Source organism: Diorhabda sublineata, chromosome 2, assembly GCF_026230105.1.
Source record: "Diorhabda sublineata isolate icDioSubl1.1 chromosome 2, icDioSubl1.1, whole genome shotgun sequence".
In the NCBI taxonomy this organism is placed as follows: Eukaryota; Metazoa; Arthropoda; class Insecta; order Coleoptera; family Chrysomelidae; genus Diorhabda; species Diorhabda sublineata.
The window spans coordinates 7,582,899-7,598,615 of NC_079475.1; the positions used below are offsets into that span (position 1 = coordinate 7,582,899).

At 32.6% G+C, this 15,717-nt stretch overlaps 1 protein-coding gene across 2 annotated transcripts in view; it reads right to left on the reverse strand.

The window, feature by feature from the left end:
• Window positions 1-13,836, reverse strand: part of LOC130440852 (protein 5NUC-like) — a 35,085-nt gene extending 21,249 nt beyond the window's left edge. The window contains exon 1 of one of the 2 annotated variants that reach the window (XM_056774222.1): window positions 13,256-13,794. In XM_056774222.1, the coding sequence (XP_056630200.1) occupies window positions 13,256-13,600 (345 nt within the window). In that variant the 5' untranslated portion in view covers window positions 13,601-13,794. Of the gene's footprint in view, window positions 1-13,255 lie in introns of both variants that reach the window. The other variant, XM_056774223.1, reaches the window with a different exon arrangement.
• Between the last annotated feature and the right edge of the window lie 1,881 nt (window positions 13,837-15,717).

The window sequence follows — 15,717 nt, forward strand, 5'->3', positions numbered from 1 at the left end:
TCCCGAAGTAGGGTACTGCGATATCTAATGCTGATGAAAAGCTCATGGATATTTAGATATCTGCTGCAGATAGGAACGCTGTTAGGAGCCAGAAGCGAAATATGCTATAAGATGCGTTTTTCATGAGCAAAAAACCTTCCTCCGATGGATATACTCTCATTACAGCCCGGAGATTATCATCTCTTCCCTGAATATAAGAAACTCTTGGGAGGGACTCATTTCACAATCATCGAAGAACTGAAAGGGATTAAGCTGTCTTCAGATAACGGCGACAGACTTCTACGACTCAGGCATAAACAGATGATACACCGCAAGCAAAAATGCATTGATTTGAACGACGATTATGTCGAAAAACAGAGGAAAGTGTAAGCTTTCTAAACATGTATGATTTAATGCCAATAAAAATGTTTTTCATTATGAAAATTTCCTAGGAACCTTATTTTATGAACAAGCCTGGTATAAGCCTAAAGTGACGTGCTTGCATTTCTAGTTCGGAAGAAAGTCAAGAACATAATAGATGTCAATGTCAAAAGGAAATTGATATCAAGTAATAAAGTATATTTCGATGTTAAATCGATAATAATTTGGAACATATCAAGCTCAGAAATCCGGTTCAGAAGTCCTTATCAGGAGGCAATCTTGTTCCAACTACCAAGAAGAGTATAACAATTCAATGTCAAGGTAAAGATATTTAGTTGTTTTTAAAAATTAATACCATTTGTAAAAAGAAAATTCCCTTAATTAGTTTGACTTTAACACACGCACGAATTAACGGATTTAATGAAACAACGATTTCCAAACAGAAATTCCTTGGTTCAAAGTCGAGTTCCAATTCTTTCTTTTACACTGACTGATTGTTTTCTACCAATCAAACAGCTTTTGAATAGTTCCCAGGCAGTTTTTTTCATTTCTACGTCCTCTAGGGTATCTAATAGTTAAACATGGTTTACGGCATCGAATTCCTTCGATAGTTCTAGGAGGATGCCCAGGGAGGGTTTGTCAAGTTTATAAAATTCGGTTAAGGGCCCTTTCACACCAAACGAATCCGAATCAATCAGAATCACTCCGAATGAAGTTGAATCTGATTGACCAAGATTCGGCTGCGAGCGCTCCGTTTAAATGTGAAGGGACTCTTTTCCCGCCTTCAGACCGGACGAATCTGGTTCAATCAGGTTTGATTCGAGGTCGCACTTGATTCAACCTGTCAAATTCCTCGTCCGGTCAGTCTTGAATCAACAACCATACGAGATGGACGTGGAGTTATTAATTTTAAAAGTTAGTGCGATTTATGGCGCCAGTGATAAAAATCACAACAACAGAAATCTCATATCTTCTGTGTGGAGGAAAATTAGCGGATTTTTTGGTGTAAAATTGGCGGAAAAAGGATTTTTATAGATTCAGGTTGATTCAGATGGTTGAAAGAGTGGAGATGACGAATCAGACTCAACTTGATTCGGAGTGATCCAGATTGATTCGGATTCGTTTTGTGTGAATGGGGCCTAAGCAGAGCCGGATTAACAGACATGTTTTCACAACGAAGTTCCCACTTTCCTTTACCTCTTATTCGAAGTTATATACTAAAACTTGTGAATGTGAAATGCACAAAATTTATTAAATAATTCGATTATCGTATATAAAGTGTAAGTTAATTGAGTAAATTTGAAAATTCTTCTCTTTTTAATTTTATATTTCCAAATACGCCCTATAGTGGAGAACCTGAAATTCTGAAAATAGTTTCCACGTATTTCTCGGCCCCATTTTGGTAAATTTTTTTCCTGAAGTTGCTCATCCGTTCCTCAGGTATTCCGTTTTTAGTTACTCACCCGGTACAGTAATCTACAGGGTGTCGGTTCACCTATAATTTTCGCATAAACATATTTTTATATCTCTCAAAATAACCTTACCGAAGTTTGTTGATACACCCTGTAGTTACGTGAAATCGACTTTAACAATGATTAGTGGCACGAATAATTTATAATAATATTTAATACAATAGTAACCTACACTGTTATTTAAAAACAATACTTGACATTGAACTATGTTGTTGAATATAACAGGTGACGACTAATTATTAAGTTCATGTATTATTCAGTACATGAAAACATGAAATATCAACAAGGATTAAGGTGAAAGGATCTAAAATCATTTTCTAATCATAAAAATATTCGATTCGAGAATAACAATGCGTGTTGGAAAAAATTATTGCCTCAACCACCATATTCGCCTGATATCTCACACTTGGATTTCAATTTATCTGGATTGCACATTTTCTTAGTGGCACTGATATAAAAATGCTACATCAAAAAACCATCATTGCAAATTTGCACACTACATCGCAATATGTTTAAGTTGGAATTTCTGGAATTCATACTGAACACACTGTTTACATCACCACTACACCAACAATTACACTGTCTGATGCGCATTTCGATAACCGATAAAGTAAAGTTTACCTTCAGTCTCTGAAGACGATAACTTGGTTATCGAAACGCGCGTCAGTGTAATTGTGTTGGTGTAAACAGTGTGTTCATCTTGACACCGTACATATACATATCGAAATAACTAAACTTCTTAATTCTTCAGAAAATGTGGGTGTCCTAATGTGACTCATTACGATCTAGTTTGCACTCCTTTCCGGTTTAACCCTGAAGATCAGGTAGTCAATTGAAGATTTCTAACGATTTTCTCAATAGATGCGGTGGGGGTTGATGTTTTTCAATGTTTTTCATCATCCCTTCACCACTCCAACATCCAGTTTTTGGGTAAAAGTGTTTTTGTTATTGAAAATACCAAAGACAATTTCATCCTGGTTAATATCTGGATCAGGAGCTATCCCAAGCTTCCTTACATTAATGGAAAAATATTCTGTAAAGCCTGTCGATTGTCGATCATGATTTCATCTAATGAACAACAAGAATTTAATGCTGATTTATACGAGGCGATGATTTTTGCAAATATACCTTTGAAAAATTAACCAAAACAGTATTTATTGCTTTGCTTTCTTTTCATCGAATTTAGTATACAGGTGATTTCGAGAGCGATAAATCGACTAAGATTTATCTTTAGAAAATGTCATGTTATTCAGACTTAATTATTAGATTTTTCTATCAAGCGATGCTCCTTATGGACCATTTTAAAGACTTTTAAACCGGAAGAAAATTTGCGCGTTGATATAGATGCTGATTATATGCTGAGAAAGTTGGACGGCGAATATGCAAAATAATCAAAAACTGAATATCTGCCGGTAGGAAACACACAACGAGACCCCGAACTTCAAATAAATAGGTTTAGACGATGTAGACAATTCAAATAACTAGAAAGTATAATTTCGAAAGATGAAACAACAAAAGACGATATAAGAAATAAAGAGAAAAGTTACACAAATTCTGAACTCATTGCTATGGACAGAAAAAATTAACCTAAACACGAAAAAGGCAATATACAAAGTCATATTGGAACCTATTTTAACGTATGGATGTGGCCAAAGGATGAATTGACCCTCAGGGACCTGGAAAACTGTAAGATCCTCGTTGTATATATAGATAAAGAGCAACGACAATTTGCTGATTATTTACTAAAATTAAGCAACGATGAATTGACCCTAAATACTATGGAAGAAATTGAATTGCCACTGAATATCATTTCAAGCAATAATCTTATTGAATGAAACTTAGTAACTGCGTAGCTACTGGAGATTATGAGGGGATGAAAGGCATAGCAATAATCGCGTCTCTTAACAAAGATGTTGAAAAAATTAATGATGATATAGATGCCAAAATTTCCTGGAGAGTACAAAATCTTTTATATGATTTGGGGTAATGGGGTAAGACTCATAGTAAAAAATTCACATATACATATACCTACGATAACCTTTGACGCTTCAAAAGAACAGCTGGGATGCAGCGTCACCAAGTTACATTAGAATGTGACCTAATCACCCTTAAGTCATGGTACGATTCTAATTTTTTCTATATCAACGTTTCTAAAACAAGAGTTTTATCATATAAAAATATATTGAAGCCTTTTTTATCAAATAAGATCACCATGTCATTAAATTTGTAATATTCTTAGAGCTTGTTGTGGACAAATCCTTGAAATGGGAGTTACATATTGCGGAATGAAGTTCCTTCTGTTTTGAGATGAGATTAGTTTCCAAATAACTGAACTTATCCACCTCCTTAACAGTTTGTTATGTCCTTATTGAGTCGCATCTCCGATATGTCCTTCCCTTCTGTGGTACGTGTGGTGCGACTCAATTTGAACGAATCTCCAAACTACAAAAGGGAGCTGTTTGATATTTACTCGAACTAAACAATAGGACTCGCTGCAGGTACTCTTTCTTTTTTATTTATCTTTGAATCCGTTTGCCTGATTTTTAAGCACGCTTCTCCATTTTCAGAATGATCGTTGCACGGCTATCCACTTAGTAACGCGGAGCACGATCCACGTTCAGAATTAGTTAAGGGCTCAATATTTTACAATACAAATAAAATGCACAATCACTTGCCATTTGAAAACAAATCGATATCATATTTTCACGCATTTCGCAATAATTTGAGGCCATATTTACTGGAAAGTGCCTTCTACTCTGTAAACGACTAAATTTTTTTATTCATTGTAGTTTTTTTTCTGTATATTGAAATTTTATTTTATTTGTATCTTTATTTAGTTATTTTTATGTTTGTTTTTTAATTTTTACAAGCTTTTTTCTACAAATTATAACAATTATTTGACAATAAAGCATTTCTCTCTCTCTAAGTATTTGTTTCTAATATAATATTAAACTAATTGCACACATGATTTATCATTTAAATAACTACTCGGTAAAATCGAAAAATTATTCATATTTCATCAGTCATCAGTATGTAATTCGTATAGGATTCGTATAGGATGGTGAATAAACCAAGAGGTAGTAGATATTTGAATTAATTACACCGATTTAATTAAAAATTAGGAAATGCACGTCACTGGTAGTTTGAAGATTACTAAGCAGCTGCTCAGACATCATGACGATGCAATATATGTCTGCCGACGAATAGGGAGTAACATTATAAGTAAAAAAATCGGAGGTCGTTTTGATATACAAGAAAACCAGTTTTTTGTTCGTGAATACTGAAATAAGATTTTTTTTGTTTTTCAAAAAAATATTCTTCATTTAAGACATGGGAAATACAAGGTTGTCAGTTTATATTTTCTAAAATTACTGTCACTATACAATACTAGCTATATGGAAACATATATAAGTTAGTAATTATACTAAATTTGTGGAAAAAATAGTTAGAATAATTTTGTTTGTGAGTTTGTTTATTGATTTGTATGCAACTCTTTGTTGTGGCTCTTTACTGTTAGTATATCCCAACACTTTAATTGAGAATGGTTTCCTTTACTTTTGATGGTAATATATTTTTACTCCATCAGATAGTAGGGACCTCAACGAACAAAAATCTCAGCGCCTTTTTAAAAAAGCTGATGTTTTGAAGAGAGAATTTTCGATCGAATATTACGGTGCTTTTTCGATATTATGTCAAAATAACGTGAAAAAATGAATATTTCAAACAAATTACATTGTGTAAGGGACATAAGAAGGTAACCCTTCACAAAATTTCGTGAAAAAAAAATGTTATATACCACTCCGATCCAACTCCGGCCCGATTCTGCTTCAAATAACGGATCGGTGCGTCCTACAAGCTTCTGAGTTTTTTCCGATTTAAAGGTATGACTCGATACATTCGCCACTCTTGCCAGTCTCGATTAAATTGAAATCGCAAAAGGTTCTAGGTGCAAAATGCTCAAAAATTTTATCAATTGTGATTTAGCCATGGTTTCAATTTGTTTATAACAGGAAGATGAAGAAAACCGGAGAGATTTCATGGAAAACAGAGGAAAACGTAGATTTTGCGTAAATTCTTCTTCAATACTTCCTACTTCTTCAATAAGCTCTTCCGATTTTGTACCCGACATTATTGCCAATTTAGTAACAAAAAACAAACATTGTTAAAACTCAAATACAAATTTCAACCGACACGCGTCCTGCAGCCGTGTGTGCCAGCCTTAAGGCAGCAACCTCCGGATTCGGAAGAATTTTAAATGCGTGCACCCTCTGTTGAAGATTCACAATACGAATAACTAGAACTTTAAAAATATTTTTTGATAATACGTCGTAGAATATTCACAATTAATGAAAATATGTATGGAGGAAAACTATTTTGAGTACAAAAACGAATTTTACAAACAATACTAACGAACAAACTGTTGGTAGTATTTTCAGTCAAGAGTTTCAGTGGTTTGGTGCAGTTTTGTGGATGGATATATTTTAGACGAAATGTAGAGGATTTTATTTTTAAACTTAATTCAAGATGTCCATTCCTGGAGTTTACTTATAAAATGGAAAATAATGGACAGTTACCATTCCAGGAATTTTTCATCTTGATAGACATGTTTCTATCAGTCAACGTCTTTGATAACAGCCAAGAGTGTTTCTCACCGCGAGGCTCATAGTTTCAGTCATCAACGTCTTTGTTAATGCTAAATTCTCAATAAACTTGGTATAATATAAATATCTTGCTATTTGGCAAGGTAGCTGGATGTCTACATTATATACCTACCCTGCCAGGTAGCAGTATGTGCAGACATTAAATTGAGGAGTAGCGATGATGAAAACAATTTGGATGTACTCGTACATCAAAAGTGAAGCAGTACAAATCCCACTTAAAGACAATCGTTCACCGTTTGAGATTTAAAAAGTGCCGAAGCTTCGGTAACCAATTTTGAGAGCCTGTTTATCTTTAATTATACCATTATAGGACGTATCTTCCAAATTGGATGTCCTATTTGTCTATTAATTTATCAAAAATAAACTACCACAAGCAGTTGAAATATATGAGAGGGTTGCTACTTAAGTTTTGAGATACTGCATCACTGATGTGAATATGTTAAAATTAAGATTCCCGTCATGATGTTTGACATTTCTATTGGTGAATGTACTCAGAACGTGTTGTTAAACATTTTGGGCAAAAAAACATTTGTGCCATGATTTTCGTCGTGGATTAAACCAACAACAGTGTGCCGATCAACTCGCTTCGAATATTGATGATGAAACACCATCTCGAGCCATGGTGTTTTCTGAATTCAATCATGGTCGCACTTTGCTACAGGACGAATTTCGTGAAAGTCGTTCAAAATCGGCTGTTTTGCCAGCAAGCATATTTGAGCATTAGTTCCACTCGTATACATTTGATATTGCATGAGAATTTGGCTGTCAAAAATGCTGAAAAAATTCATGATATCCAAAGAATCATGAATCTATGGATATGACCCGAAACTAAACAACAATGGAATGTATGAACCAAATCCAACAAAAGTTGGCACATCGAAGCAAATGGTCGCCTGTTTTTAAGGAATAACTTGACATGTCGCATCCGTTCCATTGGAGCAGCGTAAAACGGTCAATTCTGAATGATGCACTATGATTTGTTGACCAGAAGTTTTAAAAAAAATCGCAGGAAACGAATCATTCTCCACCACGAAAATGCGAATACATAAATTCAAACCAAAACGTTTTTGAACAGTCAAATCATCTAAACGCCGTACAGTCCTTGTTTGGCACCCAATGATTTATCAAAAATAAATTGCGATGTCAACGTTTTTCTGACACCTTTAGAAGCCGTTGATGCGTTAAAATCTCATGTTTTGGAGGTACCTCAATCGGAATGGAAAAAATGCTTCGATAATTGGTTCAAACGCAGGATACAGATGTATTGTACGGTTGCCAACAGTCTCGGATCCCCGGGACAGTCCCTATTTCGCTTGTCCCGTATCCCGCCTTGTCTACCCCCGGAACACGGATGGTTCCAGATTTGGTAGTTAAACAGTAAACATGTAACAGGTTAATTGATGCTTTGCTACTAAATTGAAATGGCGTTCATCTCTATAGCTGTAGTTATAAGCCGTTCAACTTTGACGATTCAGGAGAAATTGGGTCAGATTTTCATTAGTGCCAAAAAAAGCGCTGCGCTAAAAACAGTTTTGTCCTACTTTCTTCTATTATCTATGTTGAAAATATTATCTCATATGATTTGACAAGAGTCGACGTTATCATAACTTTAAATTTAGAGATGAGTTGTACTGATTTTTTGTCTAACTTTAAACAAGATAAATGCTGCGTGTCTCGGATTTCTGTGAACAGGACTTGGCGAATTGATCTTAATGAAAAAAATTTTAAAAAACAATAAAGCAATATCCGATTATAAATATTTTTTTTATTTATCTATCTCAAAACTTCAATAGCAACTTTTGTATATGTGATATCTTCTTCATCACCCTGTAAATTAATATGAACATTTCAATATGTTGCAGAGCGTTGGAACATTAGACTATGATCTAGCAAATTCTTATCTACATTTTGTTATAATCCTTTTATTTAATTTTATTTAGAAGGGCCTTGACATACCACATGCGTCTGATAGTTTAAGATAAAAATAATTAAATGTTTATTTTTGCACCACAAAAAATTATTTTAAATATTATGACATAAATTTTGTCTCGTTAGTTCCTTTGGTAGATATTGGGGACACTATAATAATCTTCCTTTTTATCGATAACGTCAGCATTAGTATTTTTAAGGAAACACTTTTTTGGAAAAAAGTATAACAATAATATTCACTTTAATACGCGAAATTATTTGTTATTTTGACATTGTATGGATGGTAACTTCCATTTTTTTTTTCGAGTATTCTTTATTGAAAAACTATCTACTTTCTGAAAAAGTAGAGACAAAAATAGAATTCTGTTATTATTTTTATTTTATCATACAACTTAGCTTAATTCATTTTGGCTGCAAGATGCACAAAGAACGGAGATCGCACTATAAGTAAATATCAATGTCAATAATCATAAATAAATCATCACTCATTGTCAAATCCATATGACGTTTGTGAAGTACCAACTTTCAAAAGATTATGTGTAAAATTCGATTAGACAGAAAAAAATGACAGCCATTTAAGTGAAGCTACTTTTGTTATTTTCAAAACAATGGATTCTAAATTTTTGATAAAAAATACGGTGTAGGCTCAACAATAGCTTTAAAAGTTTTATTTAGCCTGTGTTCCATTTGTCATTGGTTTGCTGAATTTGAACGTGGTCGTACAGACACCGATGATGGTGAACGTTCCAGTCGTCCAATTGAGGTGGTTACTTCAGAAAACATAAAAAAAGTCCACAAATTGGTTATATCTAATCGTAAATAGAGATAGCTGAAACAGTAAATATATCAGAAGGCAATGTGTTTACAATTATGCAAGAATATTTGACCATACGAAAGCTGTTTTTAAAGTGGATGCCGCGTTTACTCACGGTCGATCAAAAACAACATTTTGATGATACAGAGTAGTGTTTGGCCATGTTTATACGTAATAAATCAGATTTTGTAACAATGGATGAAACATAGATCCATCACTTTACTCCGGAATCAAAACGATCATCATATGAATGGCCTGCAATCCGATGAACTACGTCCGAAGCGTCCAAAAGCGAAAAGGTCAGGTTATGGCTTTAGTATTTTGGGATGCGCATGGAATATTGTTTAAAAACTATCAGATACAGACAATCAATAGCGAATACCAGAGTTGTTGGATCGTTTGAATACAAAAATCAAGGAAAAGCGGCCTCATATGTCGAAGAAAAAACCACTGTTCCACCAAGACAATGCACTGATTCACAAGTCGATGGCAGCTATGGTTAAATTGCTTTCTCATTCATCATATAGTCCAGATCTGGACCCTAGTGACTCCTGGGATCAGATCTGGCCAATGAAGAAGCAATAGCTGAAACTAAAGCCTATTTTGAGGCAAAAGGCAAATCTTTTTATAAGCACGACATGGAGAAGTTAGAGAAGCGTTGGAATTGCTCTTGAAGGAGATTATATTGACGAATCAAATAAATGTTTAGCAAAAAATGTGTTTTTCTTAGTTAGTCACACTTTTCATATCTTTTACTACCGGTACCGAATCAAAACCCCCCCGAAATTTTTCTCTTGCCTCTCGGAAGTTAATATAAGTCTTATTGAAAACCAAATTTTTACTTTGAATGGAAAGTAGCACTTTCAAACTCTAATGTACTACTTTTTATATCTTGAACAACGGATAGGCAAACAGATGGTTAAATAGATCAAACGATTGAGCTCTTCTAAATTTTTTTTGTGAAGCTACTATTCCAAAGTTCAGCTTTAATATGAAAAAAAGTTTTTATATAATCGATTATCATATCGATATGTGAAAAAATTTGATTTGATATTTTCGAAGTATTCGACATATTACATCACACAAATGATTCCCTATAAATTTTACAAAAAGAGATTCACAGGACAGGCTCCTCTACCTTCTACCTATTCTATTGGTCAACATCAGTATTTTGTAGATGTAAGAAGTATATATACAGGGTGTCCCGTATAAGAACCGACATAGAGCCTATATAGATGCCTATGGGAAGCCCAAAATATGACGATTGGATGCAATTTACTTTTATACCAAGTTACGCCCCTGAGAGGTTATAGGGCTTGAAATTTAATTTCATTACTACAGAAATTGACTTGCAAATTGCCAAATTTGGTGTATTTTTTTTAATTAATTTTAATTCATAGGAGGGTTGTTACTTAAGTTTCGGGATATGGCAACTGACTGTGATGTACTCAGAATATGAGTGCTATTTGAATTGTCAAAAACTTATATAACTTATAACGTCTTGAAGAATATTGTAGAAGGTTAATCCTCTCTTCTATAACCTTCTACTAACCATAACTAGCAGTCTTTTATATTGTACCAAATTTGATATTTTCGAGTTAAAGGGTTGCAAAGAAATCATTTTTTTTTCGAAATATTAGGCTCTACTTCGAGATCCTATAACTCCTTAGTGATACAAATTGGAATCGAGGTTAATTATCCTCAATCGTCGCTTTCCTATACGCATCTGTTCTGTGTGGGGGAAACACCCTGTATTATTATATAATACAAGATTGTAAGTATTTAACTCTTTCACGATAATAATTATTATGTTTGGATATTATTTAAATTATATGGCGAGATAATAGGTAACTGACGATTCACTAATTATTTGGTTTGAATAAAATTATGGTTAATAGTTTTTGAAACGTGTTTCAGGGTTAGAGAGATAAAAATTCTAAGTATGTACAAAATAACAAAATTACAGGTAGTGTGACCGAATTATCCGAACATTTAATAAGCAAAATTATTTCCTTGCAAGTTTTCGCATCAACCAATTCCCATTTTATTATTATTTTATTAGTATTATATGTTTTTATAAATGTGTTTCATTGTCACAATGAAATATGTATTTTTTGTGCATTTAACATAAAAATTAATAAGCAAAAAAGAAGACGAGTATGAGACATAATCAAATACGACAACTAAAGAAGAAGAGCAAAATAGATATAACAGACGATATAAATCTCACTAAATAATAACTTTAGAAGAAGTTGTTGAGTAAATTGAAGTAAAAGATGAAAAATCAAAAAGCACGTAACGCACGTAGGATTGAGAGCTAAGATTACAAGTCAAGATGTTAGAGAAGAGCTACTAATGTGTTGAGATGAGCTAGAAACCGCGACGAAATAATGTCATGTCATGTCCCGAATACAATTACGAGGGTTGCTACTCGAGCTTCGAGATAGATAAAAAGTTTGAACGCATCAACTGCTTTCCATGGTGTTGACCTTGTGGAAATAAGAAGAAATTAGGGATGCCAAACAAGGACTGTACGATGGATCATCCTTCAACTGTTCAAAAACGTTTTTGTTTGAATTGATGTGTAATTGGTTTTCTGCAATTGGTAGCGAAGTCATAGCATGGAAATTTTCCCGATTTAATCCAATTTTCTGACCAACAACCCAAATAACACTCGTAAGACAACACGTTCTGCATTACTTATACCAAACATTATGATGGCAATGTCAAACTTGACGTATTTACTACAGTGTTGCCATATTTCAGAACTTAAGTAGCAACCCTGGTTGATCGTCAAAAACTGTTCAAACTTCTAGATGTTGATAAAAGTTCCTGGACATACTATATGTAGAAGATATTCATAAATATTTTGTTTGTTGCCGTTTTCATCATCGTCTCAATTATATTTAATTTTTCTCAACTGAAATTATGTGAATTATCTATTAAAAGATCTGAAACTTGATTTCGTAGTATCATTATACATAAAAAAAACACAAGAGATATTTTTTTCAGCATATTTTGATAATTTTTAATCGAGATTAGGTTAGGATTCAGCTTCTTTATGCTTTATTTGTAAAGTTGTAAAGTCTCATTTTAATTTAAATGCGCCAAAAAATAAACAAAATGATAAAAAAAGACATTGAATATTTTATTGATTCGATTTTTCATAATTAGACATAATAAAGTTTAATAAAAACCTGCGAAGTGGATTTAAAAAGATGAAGTGATAATCTACAGTTGCTTTATTTATTGGATAATAATTTAAATTTTATATTTTCTCTCTAACAAAAATTGTTAATGTCAAAAAAATTGAAATCCTATGAAAAGTCCAACTAATGTCATCGTATTATAACCAAAGCGAGTAGTTGGTATAAAACATTTTTTTCAAATTTAAAAAGGTTAGAATAGAATTACGATAAATGCCTATAAACTTATAAAATATTATTTGAAAATGGGGCCCACACTATTTTTTGCCATAAAAAATAAAAAAATTGGTATTTTCAATAATTTTTCCATTTTATTCATTTTTTCGGTGCATGCAACAAGAGACCAAAATCGAAAACAAAAATTTTAGCAAATGAAAAAAAAAACAAATTTCCCGATATTTCTCAGAAAACTATTTTTAGTTTAAAATTTTCATCTTAGAATGTCATATTTTTATTTAAAAGAATATATAAAAACGAATAGATATAAAAAACAATTGAATATGATAATTTGAACAATTTTTACAAATTATTGAAAATTTTTAAGGTCAATTTAGGTTAGGATTTTCTTTATACGTTCTTTGTACCGTTGCGTGAATTCCACAATTATTTAATTCAATTATTCTATAATAATTTTGTGGATCCCAGTTCCAAACAATTTACCTGGGATATTATTCAAAAGTTATTATTCATTACCCCGTATTTATGTATTTAAAAAGTAAATAAATTGAAAATGGTATACAATTGACGTCACTGTATAATTTATATAATTGTACATAGTTGTTTCTTGATACTAATTTAATAACTCATACTTACTTGAGCATCGGGGCTGATAACATTCAAAAACGTTGAAGAAATATTCCACGTGTGGACCGTATACCAAACGGTCCCTATAAAAGTATCTCCCGCATTCAAAAACAAAACTTCCGGTCCACTTTGATCGGCAGCGGCTTTTCTATACTTCCTCACCTCGTGAGCGATTCTCGCAAAGCCCCCAACGCAAGTCCTATTTTTGTTTTTAGATTGGCAAGTTCCCGAATTTTTTTCAGTCTCTTCGAATCTGCCGTGTATGTCGTTATTATGCAAAATTAAAAGGTCAAAGTTGCATAAAACAGGTAACAGAAAATTGAGAATGGTAAAAATAACCGTTAAACTTTTCATTTTTGACGTCGCACTTATTATTTTTGACACGCCGCACTGCTTTTGAGGTAGACACCGGTGGACAATACAACTGTTAACTATTTTGTAGTGGCGACATTAGAGATAGAAATGGCACGCTGGTCGTACAAAACTGAAACCGTAGCTCAATGTTCACTAGACAACGTAAATTTAAGCAATTTTTTATGACAGCTTTACGGGGGTTAGCAGTTAGGCTTTTATTACGTTAAATTTGTATTTATATTGTAGCCTTGACAAATACATTAAATATTTGAGTTTGAAATGATTATATTACACAATTTAAATTATACAAAGTTATGTCAATAAGTAATAATAATAAAAATTACTGAAACCATATATATATTCAATGAAACTGGTTAAAACCACAAGAAAGTAAAAATGATAAGAATAGGAAAAGAAAATTGCAAAAAAATACTATAGAACAAGAAAAAATAAAGTTGTCGACATAAATATATAGTATACAGGGTTTTTTGAAAGTACGTCTTTAGGATAGACAGAAAAATAAAAAATAATTTGAATTTGCTTAGTAGAAAATTTTCGAGAAGGCGTTGAAGAAAAAAAGTTATATACATCTCTTACGACTTTGTCGAAACTACTGGCAGAGTTGTAATGAAATATACAACGTATTTAGGGCATAGAAAATCCACGAATGATTCATCAAGAAGCAATGCATCCTCAACGGGTTACTGAATGATCTAGAGGAACCATTTTTCTTGGAAAACGAAGAAGATATTGCAGTAATGGTGAAAGGCGAATGTTATCGTGCTGTGATCACACAGTTTCTTGTGCCTAATTTGGAAAGCATTGATCTTGACGACATGTGATTGCAGCAAGATGGTGAAACATTGTCGATTTTGAACGATTTTGCTCCTGGTCGTGTCATTTACCGATTTGGTGACCAGAATTAGCCTCCGCTCTTTGCGATTTAACGCCTTCAAACTTTTAACTTATCTAAATTATATGTTTATGCCTATAAGCCCGCAACCATTGAGGTATTGAAACTCGAAATTAGACGAGGTATTAATGAAATATCACTACATCTATATTGTATATTTTCTACATTAATAAATATTTTAATACTTTGTTACAAACACATTAAACACTGAAATCTTACGCTTTTATTGAAAAACTACTTGTAAAACTCTAAACTCAAGCAATGTAATCAATATTTGTTGGAGCATATAACCAGTACAGGAGAATTGAACATTGAACACAATATATATACAAATATGTAATGAAAGCTGATACGTCCCATAAATTTGTTTTTATCTCTCATCATAGAGAGAGTTCGTTGCACGGTTCTTACCAAGTAATATTGAAAATAACTTTTTTAAGGGTAGATGTATTAATAAAAATTTCGATTGAACTTAAACAACATGCAATGTTACACAAAAAAGTTATTTTGATTTGAAAATTATGAAGTAAGAACCTAGAGATGGGGTTACTTATTTTAAGCATCCTGTAGTAAATCGATAGCTCTAGACACAGGTAAACAATTTAGAAAGCGGTATGGATGAATAATATGAAAACAGAGAGATCAAAAATAGAGCCAAATTAATAGAAAAAACAGGAAAAGAATGAATTTTGGAAATATTAAAAGAGGTATGGAAATAATAATAAATAATGTAGCTTATCTCTCCATGCTACCTCTTCAAATAGTAAAATTCCAAGCAAAGAGTAGTAAATCTATGCTTACCAAAATAGTGTAAAATTTTCACATGACAATAAAACTTATCTAGTAAAAACGAAATTGAATTATACTCTAAAATATTTTTCAACACCCCTGTAAATGTGCTGTAATAAATATCAAAAATAATATCTACATATTCCAGCGACGTAATCAACTTTTACGTGGAAATTTGATATCCTAAAGGAACAACAAATTAGCATTATTTTAAAAATATATAACGTAGACAATTCATTGTTGAGCAATTGATTCGATTCAACCGTAATTTTAATGTCAATTAGGTATCCTTTTAATAGTATGATATAAAAAAAAACAAATTCAGATATTCTATGTACATACATACATTTTTATCGTTTTGCCAAGATTTAAAATATTTTATACACGGTTCACACAAATGATTAAAAGTCGAGTT